The following is a 15,000-nucleotide window of genomic DNA, read 5'->3' as shown; positions in this document are numbered from 1 at the left end:
CTGAAATCCTTCTGAGCATGCCCACTGTCACCAAGCAAAACTCCATTATGATCTCTTCTGTCAAACTGAGTATACAGAGATGAGCTGAGGAGGATCATGAGTTGCACCTTTCCACCATGCAGCAACGTTCGAAAACTCTAACTGGGGAGTTCATACACCTTGGACATTGATGGAAACCCAGTTCTTTTGGTTCCTGTATTCCTCCGCATCTGGAGTAGATGGACGCTTAATGGGAATATGGGTTCCCTCTATGCAACCGATGACTCCTGAGACATTTCCATAATCATTGAACAGTACCTTGTAGTTAGCCTGGGTTCCAGCATCAGGGTGGTTTACGTGATGTGCTTTTAATTCACAAATGGTTTACTTTATGCATCTCGAACACTTAATTCATCAAAACTTGCACTGGGTCACTTCTGTCTGCAAGAACTTGCCTGACTGGTGGAAAGCGCTGATCATCATTGACATAGTCCAGGTAATCCATGTGTCCTCCAAATGAAATGAATCTGAAGTTAAACCTGCCTCCTGATAGGTTTAATTTAAGCCTCAGTTTAGTCCTGAAGTTGCTCTAGTGTTCCTCCAGGAAATCAGCCAATTCAGTTCTGGACTAGACTGAGTCTTAGACTTTTAAAACCGTGACAGAGAAAGCACATTTCTGTTAGTCTGATCTAAATGGCCATTTCAGTCTAGGACTACGCTTAATCTTGATCCAGGAAACCACCTCTTAATAAAGTAAAGGAAAGCCATGTTAAAATTTTACAGATATATATTAGCCAAGTAATGATTTATGTGTTAGATTTGTAAAATGAGTCAGACACTATTATTAAATGACTGTTTCAGTTGTGATTACACTAAACTATTCTGGTTTCTCGTGATCTTATTATTATATTTCAGTGTTCTGTAAATTGATCATTATAACTGATTAAGATAATCTTGTTTGTGGATTGTGAACTAAAACTGTTAAACTATTTGGAAAACATCACATTCACTAAACACAATGTGCTAACTGATCCTGAATCTGTCAACTCTTTTACACCGATCTAAAGGTTTTAATCATTCCCTGATTTCAATACAGAGTTACTGTAAAGATCTATTCAGATGATTAAGTTATCTGTATTTAATTTAACATTCCCTTTATAATGATTTGTGTATAACTATGCATTTACTTATGTTATTTTTCTTTAAACAAATAATAAAAAGAACAAATAAATGAATAAAAGCCGCTAAGTAAGATTTTTTACTGATAATAATAAATCATTTGTCACAACCAAGACACATCAACCCCGTCTTCCAGTTTCTGAGGAAAATTATTTTATTTTATTTCAATATTTTTATTGACTTTTTATCCTGAATTTTGAAAAATGACCATAAAAAATAGTATTAAACATCTGTACTGTAATAGCAAGTATCGATAAACAGATATATTGATTAAAATAAGAGTCTGAAAACCCCTTCAGAAATAGAGAGATAACATATGTACATTCAAATTATGTGTTGCAAACAATAAATAAAAGACAAACTACAACATTTGAACTGAATGTAATGCTGTTTAATGGTTTTCTTGATTTGTCCTCTGTTTAAACATTATTCATTTATATAGAAATCTCTAATCTTATTTTATAGGTTCAACATTGCTGTAAATATTCATCAGAGACCTCTCAGATTTCATCTTAAATACCTTCTCTGAATCTTCCTTCAACACACTCGTCTTCAGGACACGCCCACAGTCAGGAGAGTCTCATGAATATTCATGTCAGTGTCACTCTGTGGAGCCAGTAATATTTGAGGATCTACCTGTAGATCACACAGGTGTGTTTTAGTGAAGTGAAAGAGTGAAAGAGCTCAGATTGTGTTCCTGCTGCACAAGAGCGTCTGTACTTCTGCATGTGAGTTTAACACTTCTACATTACGCTGATTTGTGGAGATGATGAAGGGTTTATATGTGTGAGTGTGATTTAAATGTCTGATCCTGAAGATCAAATCCTCAAACACAGATTAAACACTGAGTCAAACACGCTCATTTAAACACTGTGTCTAAAAGCTTTATTTTTAATCCCTTTACAGTGTTTGTGCTCTTCTATATCAGACTGACTCAATAGTGTCCAATAATTCAGCATTAAATATAACTCTAAACATTCAGAGTCACCAAATCAAAAGTAAAGTTAAAGCAGACCTTCCAGTTGAACAGGAAGAAAAGCTGCTGAAAAACAACAAGCTGACGATCCTTAAACAACACTGCATTTAACCTTTGACCGTCAGAGTAACTCATTAACCAAAGAGCCTCTTTAGTAGAGAGACATTTTAATACTCACTAAATCAACAATTGGCTGAACCTGAACTTCTCTTGATAAACTCTATATAACATGCATTTACCTTAAATCAAATGTGAAACAGCGGAGATGTCAGATCAGGGTTAAACCAACTGCATTCATGTTAAGGACTATATATATATATATATGTATGTGTGTGTGTGTGTGTGTGTGTGTGTGTGTGTGTGTGTGTGTGTGTGATTGTTTCCTGAAAGCTCTGCTAATGTCTGCATTGGTGTTTTAGCTGCAGTATGGCAGAGGAGCGAGTAAAGGACTCTCTCTCAGAGATACACAGGTATTGACTCTGTTTTTACACCATTATTTCAACATGACAACAGACAGATCTTCAGTCAACTATTAGTCTGTGCTGAATTAAACTGAACAAACTCATATTTGGCTGATAAACTCTTGTAAAGGAGACTGAAGTTTGTCCTGCAGTTTATTCCTCTGGTGTGTTTGTGTGTTCAGTGTGAGATCAGGATCATGTGTGTCCAGCTCTGTGTCTCTGAAGAGTGACTGCTCTAAAGATGATCGTCCTCCAAACTTCAGAGAGAAAACACCATCATCAGTCAAAAGGTATTTAGTGTTTTACATTATTAAACACACTTGGACTGTATTGAACATGTTATTGTGAACCAACAATATTAGTAAATGAATCAGTTGTTTGGATGAATCAAATGACTCAATGACTTTTGGTGAATTTAGACATTTACAGACACCTAGTGATGGTTTTAGTTTCTTATTCAGAGTATCTTTTAGACAGGCAAGGGGACAAAACAAGCAATCAATCATAATCAAGAGTAATCCACAAAGAGTAATCCAATATCCAGACAGCGAACAATAAACACAGAAGATTAAAACACACACCAGCGAAACACGCTCTGAGTGTACATGAACGAGTAACACACTGCTAATCCACAAGAGTACTGCAGTAAACAGAGCTGATGGCTGATTTTGGAGCGCTGCTTCATGAAGCTTCAATACCTTTACATTTATTTTGTTGTAAATCAGTGGATCAGAGCATTTGACAGATCTATTGACAGCTCAGTTTAGCCAGTTCTGGAAAATGTTTGGTCGTCCCACACATCTTCTATTAAAGGATTATGGGGCCACTGTGCTCTGAGGAACCTTCAGTGCAGCAGAAATGTTTCTGTAACCTTGGCCAGATCTGTGTCTTGCCACAATTCAGTCTCTGAGCTGTTCAGGCAGTTCCTCTGACCTCATGATTGTCATTGGCTCTGAGATGCATTGTGAGCTGTAAGCTCTTATATAGACAGGTGTGTGGCTTTAATCAAGTCCAATCAGTGTAATCAAACACAGCTGGACTCAACTGACGGTGAAGAACCATCTCAAGGAGGATCAGAAGAAACAGACAGCAGCTGAGTTCACAGCAAAGAGTCTGAACCATGTGATATTTCAGCTTTTCTTTATTAATAAATCTGCAAAAACGTCTACAGTTCAGTGTTGTTCTGTCAGTATGGGCTGCTGTGTGGACATTAATGAGGAAACAATGAACTTAAATTATTTTAGCAAATGGCCACAACAGAACAAAGAGTGGGTCTGAATACTTTCTGTACAAACTGTAAGTCTAATCTGTTTAACAGACCTGATCAGCCTGACCTTGAGCTAAGAGTTACTTTGTGCTAGTTTTGTGCCTGGTGAAATGTGTGTTTTCCCAATAATTGTCTTATCTGTCAGTCTTAATACAAGGTGTACCAAGGTGTACTAGTTTATTCCTCTGGTGTGTTTTGTGTGTTCAGTGTGAGATCAGGATCATGTGTGTCCAGCTCTGTGTCTCTGAAGAGTGACCGGTCAATGGGTTATCCACCACCAGACCTCAGAGAGAAAACACCATCATCTGCCAGAAGGTATTTTGTGTTTTACATTATTGATCACACATGGATTGTTTCAGGCATATTATTGTGAACCAACAATTCAGTAAAGAGAATCACTTTGGAATGAATCAGTTGTGTGAATGACTCAAATGACTCAATGACTTTGACTCATTTACAGACACCTAGTGGCAGATTTAGTTTCTTATTCAGACAATCTCCAGTGGATCTTCCAGGTAGGAAAAACTCATTTTGATTCATATTTAAAATTGTAAATATAACACAGAAAATGTTTACTGGAAAAGATCCTGCTTCTGCAACACATTTCATTTATAACTGTTATTTTTCATGTAATTAAAGATGTTAAGAATTAAAAAGTATTTGTCAAGTGAGGAATAATTGACTGCAAATCATTAAATTATTCGTGAATAGTTCACACACGTTACACATTTATTATGTATTATTTTCTAATAATTCAACAGACCACAGTCAATTATTCTGCAGTTTTTAATAGATGTCTAAACAATGATAGCCAGACCAAAAAAGGCTAAATTTAAGCTGATACACCTAAAAATCTACTAAACATCTAACTATAGTCCAGAACTAGACTAGTCATCAAATACACAGATCAGACAGATTCACACTGCTGCATATCTGATGACTAGTCTAGTTTTGGGCTGTTGGTAAACATCTATTAGACTTCTTTTAAATATAAATGTAATAATTGAAATCTGTTTGCTGGGATGCTGATGTTCCCACAGCTAAAGCCGCCATGTTGTGTTCCAGACATCTGTCAGGTTTTTGTCCTCAAACTTCTCCTGTGTGTGAAACTAGTTTCTTACAAATCCAAAGCTTTCTGTGTGTTTTGATGTGATTTTGACTGTGGAGTTACTGGAATCATTCAGTGTAGAGATATGAAACTGTCATGTGCTCAAAACCTGCCAAATCTGCTTTAGCTGTGTGTTTATCTGAAAATAACAACACCTTACAAAGTTTATCAGCCAATCAGAATCAAGCGTTTAACAGACTCATATTATAATGTCTTTTTGTCTTTATTGAGTAGTTTGTGGACGCACAACTGTATGTTAATGAATGTTTTATTTAAATATTGATCTTCTCTTTTCTTCAATCATAGAATCTTGAGAGCAAAATGATCAGATTTCTGAACAATCAACTGGAAAACTTTAGGAAAATCTTACAAGAAGAAGACAGAAAACAGTTTGTAAAGGAGTTTAATGAGGACAGAAGCATTATCACAGAAGCAGCTCTTGATCTCACACTCTTCTTCCTGAGAGAGATGAAGCAAGATCAAGCTGCTGATACTCTCCAGGGTAAGAGACTCATGGGTATCTGTCAGACTGACACTTACTAATATAGCTGGAAAAGTCAAGACTAAATCTCTCTGTTTCTTTGCTCCTGTGTTTAGATGAGCTGCTCTACATTAATCAGCTTAAATGTAGCCTGAAGAGGAAATATCAAAGTGTGTTTGAAGGAATTGCTCAGCAAGGAGACTCCACACTTCTGAATAAGATCTACACAGATCTCTATATCACTCAGGGTGCGAGTGAACAGATCAACACTGAACATGAGATCAGACAGATTGAAGCTGCTTCCAGACGTCATCAGTCACTAGAGATACAGGTTGAATGCAAACATTTGTTTGAAGCAGCTGAACAAGACGAGCAGATCAGAACTGTCCTGACAAAAGGAGTTGCTGGCATCGGGAAATCAGTCTCTGTGCAGAAGTTTGTTCTGGATTGGGCTGAAGGGAAAGAAAATCAAGACATCAGCTTCATGTTTCCTCTTCCATTCAGAGAGATGAACTTAAAGGAGAAAGAAAGACAAAGTTTAAAAGACCTCATAACTCAGTTTTTCCCAGAGACTAAAAGACTGAACCTTACAAGAAGCACACGATTCAAAGTCCTGTTCATCCTTGATGGATTGGATGAATGTCGTCTTCCTCTGAACTTTGCTGGTAATGAGACGTGTGGTGATGTATCTTCAGCAGTCTCTCTGGATGTTCTCCTGACGAACCTCATCAAGGGAAATCTGCTTCCTTCTGCTCTCATCTGGATCACCAGCAGACCAGCAGCTGCCAGTAAGATTCCTGCTGACTGTATCGACCGGCTGACAGAGATACGAGGATTCAATGATGCCCAAAAGGAGGAGTACTTCAGAAAGAGACTCACAGATCAGAATCAGGCCAGAGAAATCATTGATCACATTAAACAGTCAAAGAGTCTCTTTATTATGTGCCACATCCCAGTCTTCTGCTGGATTTCAGCCACTGTTCTCCAGAACATACTGAAACTGAAACACAGGGCTCATGCTGAAACACTGCAGGAATCTCCCAAGACTCTGACACAGATGTACACACACTTTCTCCGCTTTCAGATCCAGCAGAGCAGAAGAAAGTATGATGGAGAAAACACAGCAGATGTCTCCTGGGATCCAAAGCTCATCCTTTCACTGGGGAAACTGGCCTTCCAGCAGCTGGACAGAAACAATGTGATCTTCTATGAGAGCGATCTGAAAGACTGTGGCATTGACGTCTATAAGGCATCGGTGTACTCAGGCATGTGTACCCAGATCTTTAAGGAGGAGACGGGAATCATTCTTGGTACCATGTACTGCTTTCTTCACTTGAGCATTCAGGAGTTCATTGCAGCCCTTTATCAACATCTGATTCTAGACAATGACAAGACACAAGCAGAAAAAAGCAGAGATGAGACAATGATTGATTTCCTGAAGATTGCAGTGAACAAGGCTCTGGAAAGTGAGAATGGACATCTGGACCTTTACCTTCGCTTCCTTCTCGGTCTGTCACTCCAGTCCAGTCGACAGCTCTTACGAGGCCTGTTGACACAGCGGAATGACAGAGACCAGAGCAAAGAGGAAATAATTGCCTACATCAAGCAGAAACTTGAAGGGAATCTGTCTCCAGAGAGATCCATCAATCTGTTCTACTGTCTGAATGAACTGAACGACCAAACTCTGCTGAAAGAGATTCAGTTTTACCTCAGTAGTGGAAGTCTGTCATCTGCTGACCTTTCACCTGCCCAGTGGTCTGCTCTGGTCTTTGTGTTGTTGAACTCAGAGGAGGAGTTGGAGGAGTTTGAGCTTCAGAAATTCCAGAGATCAGACGAGTGTCTCATCAGACTATCAGCAGTCATCAAAACCTCCAAAAGAGCTCTGTAAGTCAAAGTGTTTCTTTCATCTGTAGAAGTCCATCTATTAGCCCAATGAGGAAATAATAATTGTAAGCTTTTCTAGTGCTTCTGAAAAGCATTTTATTTATTAGAATTTATTTATATTTGTTTTTTTAGCTCTGAATTTAATCTGCCTCCAATTTTAAGTGATCCTAAAATTTAGCCTGTATTTCTAATTGTAAGAACGGATCACATTCATCATTTATGACTTAATTTAGAGTTTTGATTTATATCTGTTCCCATACTCTTCAGTTATGCGTTCACTAGGGACCAAACATTGCTCAGACTTTTACAGTCCGGGTTTTGCATGTCTTCTCTCAGACAGTATGTCGACATCCTAAAGTTAGTCAGAGGATGTTGAGTTAGCTAATACTTAAATATTCTGGTTGCAGATTGCTCACTCATCCAAGTTGACTTAGCCACTTCTAGACAACTTGCTAATTTCAGTGATTAGATGGTTAAAGATCTCCATGCTGTTGTGTCAAAAAAGCTCTGTACAGTCAAATGTGTCTCTAGAATCAAAAGTCTAACCATGTCACATCATAAAGGTAGCGCAGAATCTACTGGATATAAATGATTTCAGCTGGTCGCACACCAGAAACGTCGCTCGGCGTCGTGCAGCGCCATGTATTTTAAAATTCTAAACATAGGTTTCTATCAGTGTACACACCGGCGCCGCAAGTCGGCGGCTGTCGGCAGCGCCCAGCCACGACTCAGGACGCAGTTCATATTTCAGTCGCCCCACAGAGCGCCATCTGATCAGTTTCATGTTAAATATTATGTGAATGTGCGCGTCTGGTGTGTAATACTTTATACTGTCATGTGCGCGCCGTGTCGTGGCGCTTCTGGTGTGCGACCTGCTTTAGGGTGCTTTCACACTGGCACTTTCAGTCCACACCTGGGTTTGTTTGACGTCATAGTACAGTATGTTTAGCTAGTGTGAACATGTTTTCTGAACTTGGATGCGCACCCATGAACCGTACCTGAGTCCGCCTGAAAGAGGTGGTCTGGGGTACGGTTCATGTGAATTCTGGTACAGTTCACTTCTGATGTGAATGCAATCATACCAAATAACGGAAGTGAACTGCCAACTGTACAACAAACTATCGTTCTCATAATGTTTGTTTGTGTATATGTGTGTGTGTGTGTCACGTTTCGTATCTTGGTGACAACTGTGACTGAGACAGGGCAAACAGTGATACTCAGTGATGTTTGCTTGTCTCCTCCAAAAACAGCTCCTGCAGACACTGTGTGATGTTCTGAATGTTTATAATATGTTTGCGGCAGATAGACGCCAGTCGCTTACTGTATATCCAAAACCAAACGACTCAGTAAAAGCAGAATGACCACGATGAGCGGCGCTTGCTTGCGTCACCTTCACTTAGAAATGGCCGTAAACAAAACAGCAGCTTGATGACGCAAGCGTACCTGGTTCAGAAGGAAAAAAGACAACGTGAACACAAACCAACCGAGGAGGAGGCAAGGGGGGACAATCGAACTTGGGCACGGTCCAGGCAATTAAACCAAGTGTGAAAGCACCCTTAATGGAGAGTAAAGGTTTAGGAGAACTATCTCATAAAAAAACCAGTAAGCCAGTAAATTACATTGTTTATTAGTGGAAATTGCACAAAAGTCAGCTATAAAATGAAATAGCACCCCAAAAGTTCTTCCTGGTGAGAGTTGAATGATCACACTGATGTTTTTTTTTTTTTTTCATTCTGAAATGAATGAGTCCGCTCTGATTGGTCAGCTAATGTATTGTGCTGTGATTTGCAGATCGGCTTCACGTCACCAGGAAAAGTGTCACGGCTCTACAAGCACACACTTTTGTGCTGTGTAAATCCTTTCAGTCAGAGTAGCTGTTAGCCGTATCAGTGTGAGCCTGAATCAGACAGAAAATGACACAGAGGACACAGCTGAAGCTCACGCCTGCTCTCTAAAATATCATCTGACAAGAGTCTTTCACATATATATTCAGAATAAGCATGTGAGAGTCATATAAAATATTCTCATATCTTTTGCAGTGTTGACTGGGCGGGTTTCATTAGCTTTTGTGCTGGAATCAGTCAGCTCCATCTGGCAACACTGATCTTTTGTGAGTTTGTTATCTGAGATGAAGGATGAATTTTAAAAAACCTGTGTTAGGAGTTTAATAAAGAGTTGGGCTATTGGAACATCTGAAGGAAGCCATTTAATTGTTTTTCATAGACATTAAAACTAATAAATGCTAAAATCAGCAGATGTTCTCACTAATTAGTGAAGTTAAACCAGTCACTACAGTCAGATGTGCTTCAGACTTTTAAACACTCCAGATCAACACAAACATATTGTGTTTATCCTCTACACAGGCTACAGTTCTGTAATCTCACTGTTCGGTCCTGTGAGAGTTTGTCTTCAGCTCTACAATCCTCAAACTGTGTGCTGAGAGAGCTGGACCTGAGTAACAATGACCTGCAGGATTCAGGAGTGAAGCTTCTCTCTGATGGACTGAAGAGTCAACACTGTAAACTGGACACACTGAGGTAAATGATTCTCCACTCTACAATAACTACAGTCAGTTACATATTGTGTTACCAAATGTGGAACCCCTTTCAGGTAAATTGGCAGAAGAATAATAAACAAAAAAAATGCAGGGATGTGATTTTATTCGTTTCTGCACATTGATAATGATTATATGATTATATCTATGAGTTGACTGAATAAAAAAGACAAATCTATTTAAATGTAAGCTATCGGTGATACTTGTGGATCCAGGCTGTCTGTAGAACGAGTTTTCTCCACTGCGTCTGTCATGGATCAGCTGTGATCAGCGCAGTCATCAGCATCATCATCTCTGTAGAGGAACACGATGACCAATCACAGGTGTTTAAGAACTCGCTCAACAGTGCTCAAAAAGCAAACAGGAATAATAAATCAATGACAAGTCAAGACAATGTTTATTTTTTAAAGCGCTTTTAAAGACAACAAGCTTTTACCAAAGTGTTGAACAAGCGCTATTTAAACAAAGGACAAATAAAGGACACAAGACTTAACACAAGAAGACAAGAGTATTGACGAACTCCAGCATAACACTGTATGACAACACTTCAGATGACTGATCTAGAGCCTGCAGCTAATCAATCTGACAGATTCTGGAGCACATTACAGCTCTAAAGAGCATTTAAATGATGAATGATCTTATACAAAACAAATACATTTATAGAGAGGCTATATAAGTATATCATTTCACTCACCTGGGAAATGGAGGCCACATGAATGGTTTGTGAAGTGCACACAGCATGCCATATCATCTGATTCTTGTAGGAGACTATTCCAAAAGACAACTGACTGTGTAAAGCCGCATAAACAACACAAAAATACATCGAGTTCAGCAGCTAATCAGCCGGAATCAGCTGAGGTGAGGAGACGGCGACCAGCGAGACCTAGCTGTCACTCAAAGTGGCCACGCCCATAATTATGCAGACTTAATATAAAGGAAAATAAAGAAATAAAGGAAAACAGATGAGTCATAAGAAACATCACCCCCCTCACAGTTATCATGAAGGCTAATATTAGCCATATGAACCAAAACACCTTTATTCTGCTGTAAAGTCGGCCATTTTAACAGTGGGCTCAATAGAAATCTGCTCTTTAAGGAGCCGTGAGTAGTGGGATTTCCATGAATTGCAGTTGCAGGTACTTCTGTGTTAGCTTCATGAGGGAGAGTGGGAGTTTACTGCTTGGTCATTGCTCTACTTATTTACTCAGTGCTATAGCTGAGCACCGTGCACTGTAGCACCATCTACAACAGTAAATCTACACTGCTGTAAACTATTGCTGTACACTGATATTGCAAAGAGGATTTTAACTATTTTAAGCCCTTTTAAAGATTTAATGGCTTTAAACTGTTCACCAGACTGGTCAAAAATACTAGTATTTTACCTTGTTAATAAAGGCTTTGCTGAATAATTGCAATCCTGCATTTTCAGATGGATACTGTTCTTACATGTGTGGTTTCTGTGTGGAGTTTACATGTTCTCTGTGTGTTCGTTATTTATTTTCTTTAATTCTGTTATTTATGCATCTGTTTTACTTTATTTTGAAAAGTGCTTTGAGATGCAACTTTTAAAGATGCTACAGAAAATTATTGTTATCAGTTTTGTTATTAAAATAATAATAAACAAAAACTATTTTAAAAAGTATTTCACTGTGTATGTATATATATATATAAACATTATTTATAAAGACAGACAGGCCTACAGAATTATCATTAGAGTGTATGAACGTGAATAGCAGCTGATGTTTTTGATAACGGCCACAAAACTTGATGCTGAACGCTGTGAGTTTGCGTCAGGATGATGATACATGAGCGACTTTATGAGCAATGTTGTACAGTATTACAGGACGTGATGCTGCTTGGATACTTTCAGAAAATTGGAAACAAACATTTTACATGCAAATTGTAAATGTAGGTTAGTTTATAATATTGTATCAATAGTATGAGAGGACTAGTTACCTACCTATCTCACCCACTATCCTTCAGCTTAGTCCCTGATTTATCAGGGGTAGCCACAGCAGAATGAACCGCCAATTATTCCAGCATATGTTTAACACAGCAGATATCCTTCCGGCTGCAACCAAGTACTGGGAAACACCAATTCACACACACACTTATACACTACTGCCTATTTAGTTACCTATTATTCCCCTATACTGCGTGTATTTGGACTGTGGTTGAAACTGCTACGTTTTACTTTTTTTTTTTAAGTGTACTTTTTTAAAAGTGTAGTCAGTTCTTCTACTTTTACCAGAGTCGTTTTAAACTTGAGTATCTGTACTTCTACTTAAGTAACAGATGTGTGTACTTTTGCCATCTCTGCTACAGTCAGATGTGCTTCAGACTATTAAACACACCAGATCAACAATATTCAATCAATATTGTGTTTGTCCTCTAAACAGACTACAGTTCTGTAATCTCACTGGTCGGTCCTGTGAGAGTTTGTCTTCAGCTCTACAATCCTCAAACTGTGTGCTGAGAGAGCTGGACCTGAGTAACAATGACCTGCAGGATTCAGGAGTGAAGCTTCTCTCTGATGGACTGAAGAGTCAACACTGTAAACTGGACACACTGAGGTAAATGATTCTCCACTCTACAATAACTACAGTCAGACAGTTTCATATTAGAGCTCTTCATGCTTGAACATGTTAACCCTGGGTGATACTAAACCCCAGATAACAGGAATTCTGGTTTATCAGTAATTGTGTTTCACACTGCTCATACTATACCTGTAGTTAACCCTCAGGGGTCTGAGGTGATTTTGGGGCCCCTGAGATGTTTTGACATGCCCTGACATCTGTGCTGATTTCAGCTACTTATTACACAGAACTGGCCAACATGTGTTTCATTTGTGTTCAGCACAAACTGAGCTACAATAATATGTGGGAAATATTGATGTATATGCTGGTGTTTTTTAGAAATAAATATTATGTGTGGTTAGTAGGTTTTAGCGGAAAAAAACCACACCGAATGTGTCTGAACAAGAGTTTAGAGTAAGCAGTCTTGTAGACTAGAATATTTACTGCACAATTATGTGAAATTATTCTGTTCTCTCATTCAGAGAAAACATTACAATGATCTACATTTTGTTAAGTGTGTTTTGGGTGATCTCAGCTGTATGTGTGAGTGACAATGCTCATGAATAATTCACACCTGAGAGACAACAGACACTCCCCCACTCACCCATCAAGGGCAGTGTACAGCAATGTCCATCTGCAGAAGCTAGCCCAAACTCAATGCTTGTTGTGTTACTGCTGTGTGACCATGTAAACACTCTGGGTGAACAATATACAGAGCTCAGCATATATAAGTACAGCCCTCACTAATCTCTCTTTTACATTGATATTTTAATAGGAAGCTCTACAGTATTATATGTGTGCATATACAATAGATTAGCCAAATCTGGAGCTCATCTAACAAAATAACTTAAGATAACAGTCCAAAAACTAGTGCACTTAAATCTATGTGTTATAGAAAAATATTAAATACAAATTTAAAAAGAGGAAAAATCAAGAGAAGCAAAACAATAAGAAAATTGCTGAAATTTAGTTGGGTTTTTGCAATATTTATTTTAATTGTAATATGTTATATATTATTATTATTATGTTATTATATTATATTATCTTTCAATTTCTGAATATGTTTGGTGACTGAAATATGATGTTCATGAATAAATCAGTTTAATAAATGTGTTCTGTTTAAATGCAGCAGAATACACTGCCTATATTGACTGAGAAATGGAGGAAAGTCTTGGTTTTCAGAATGGGCTGTCCTCCATTATGCTGAGCGCTGTATGTGACTTATACAGCCGCACATATAATATATATTTGAAATGGTGTAAAACGTGTTCGCCAAACTCTCTTGTGCATTAATCCAGCATTTAATAATCATTTCTGAATGAGTCTGAGACACTGAAGTAGAGGAATGACAAACGCTTTAAACACAAGAATAAATCAGATTTAAACATGAAAAACAATTACTGTAAATCTAAATCATATTTGAAGAGCTTTAATATAGATTTCACTAATAGTTGCAGTCTCAGTTCACTGTTTGAAAACTTTACCAGGCTGAATCTGTCTGTGGGTGTCGACATTCAACATTTCTGTGTGAACAGCCCTTAAATATTACCAGATGCAGAGCTCAAATGTGCTGGGGTAATATTTTGCTTATATTGATATAAACTTCTACAGATGATGTCGAGTCCTTGTTAAGTGTGTGAGTGTGTTTGCTGATGTGATCAATAAGGAGAGCTGATCAGGATGTGTGTGTTCATCACTGCTGTTGACATGAGCAGAAACAGCAGTCAGCATCTTCACAACACAAAGAGATGTGTGATTGTCCAACTGTGTGATGTGGACTATTGCTGTGTTTGTAGATTGTCTGGCTGTATGGTGACAGAGGAAGGCTGTGGTTTTCTGTCTTCAGCTCTGACTTCAAACCCCTCACACCTGAGAGAGCTGGATCTGAGCTACAATCATCCAGGAGATTCAGGAGTCAAGCTGCTCTCTGAACAACTGGAGGATCCAAACTACACACTGGACAAACTCAAGTATGTGGAGCAGCACTGCCTTTTTTATTGTGAATACAGATACTTTGATACTTCACTGCTCTTCTAGTGTCCAGATATGAATCAAAGCTGTTAAATATGTCAGTGCACTGGGGCAGTTCTCACATTAAGCGTGATATTATATCTCATATTAACACTGTACAGTTTCAGCATTGTAGTTGAGCAGTGAAACTTGTTCTCTACATTTCTGCTGAAGAACTGTACAGTATCAGCTCAGAGATGTGTGTGTACTGTTCTCCAAATACGTCCTGTGTATACTTTAACAGCAAGTTAAACTCTCCCTCATGAACTTCACAGACACAGAATGTCCTTTATCACACTTTAATAAGGGCGGAGTAAAACTATAAACAGGAAGAAAATAAACAATATCAATTTACATTCACAATGTGGACATAACAAAGATGTTTCTGGCAAATATCTCACATATCTTGTAATCTGGCTCTTTTCTGCTTCTAAACTAACATGAACACAAAATATCAGGCAATAAAAGTGATCAGCAGACAGTGATGCTGGTTCTGATATAGTCCAGTGACAATCACATGTTGAA

At 38.3% G+C, this 15,000-nt stretch overlaps 3 protein-coding genes across 5 annotated transcripts in view; all 3 read left to right on the top strand.

Moving 5' to 3' along the window:
• The window catches only part of si:ch211-232d10.1, a 257,203-nt gene that overhangs the window by 239,042 nt on the left and 3,161 nt on the right, over positions 1 to 15,000 (top strand). The window lies entirely within an intron of this gene.
• LOC110438442 (NACHT, LRR and PYD domains-containing protein 3-like) overlaps positions 1 to 15,000 on the top strand; it is a 94,089-nt gene that overhangs the window by 75,928 nt on the left and 3,161 nt on the right. The gene's annotated exons all lie outside the window — the stretch shown is intronic.
• Positions 1,808 to 15,000, top strand: part of LOC108183350 (NACHT, LRR and PYD domains-containing protein 3-like) — a 16,353-nt gene continuing 3,160 nt past the window's right edge. The window contains exons 1-10 of the mRNA NM_001444934.1: positions 1,808 to 1,886; positions 2,554 to 2,604; positions 2,778 to 2,885; positions 4,070 to 4,177; positions 4,323 to 4,377; positions 5,277 to 5,472; positions 5,568 to 7,335; positions 9,699 to 9,872; positions 12,289 to 12,462; positions 14,262 to 14,435. Of these exons, the coding sequence (NP_001431863.1) occupies positions 2,561 to 2,604; positions 2,778 to 2,885; positions 4,070 to 4,177; positions 4,323 to 4,377; positions 5,277 to 5,472; positions 5,568 to 7,335; positions 9,699 to 9,872; positions 12,289 to 12,462; positions 14,262 to 14,435 (2,801 nt within the window). The 5' untranslated portion in view covers positions 1,808 to 1,886; positions 2,554 to 2,560. The remainder of the gene's footprint in view (positions 1,887 to 2,553; positions 2,605 to 2,777; positions 2,886 to 4,069; positions 4,178 to 4,322; positions 4,378 to 5,276; positions 5,473 to 5,567; positions 7,336 to 9,698; positions 9,873 to 12,288; positions 12,463 to 14,261; positions 14,436 to 15,000) is intronic.

Source organism: Danio rerio, chromosome 4 (genome assembly GCF_052040795.2).
Source record: "Danio rerio strain M-AB ecotype USA chromosome 4, GRCz13ab, whole genome shotgun sequence".
NCBI classification, from domain to species: Eukaryota; Metazoa; Chordata; class Actinopteri; order Cypriniformes; family Danionidae; genus Danio; species Danio rerio.
The sequence above is the reverse complement of the archived record's forward strand: the minus strand, read 5'-3'. Positions and strand labels throughout refer to the sequence as shown.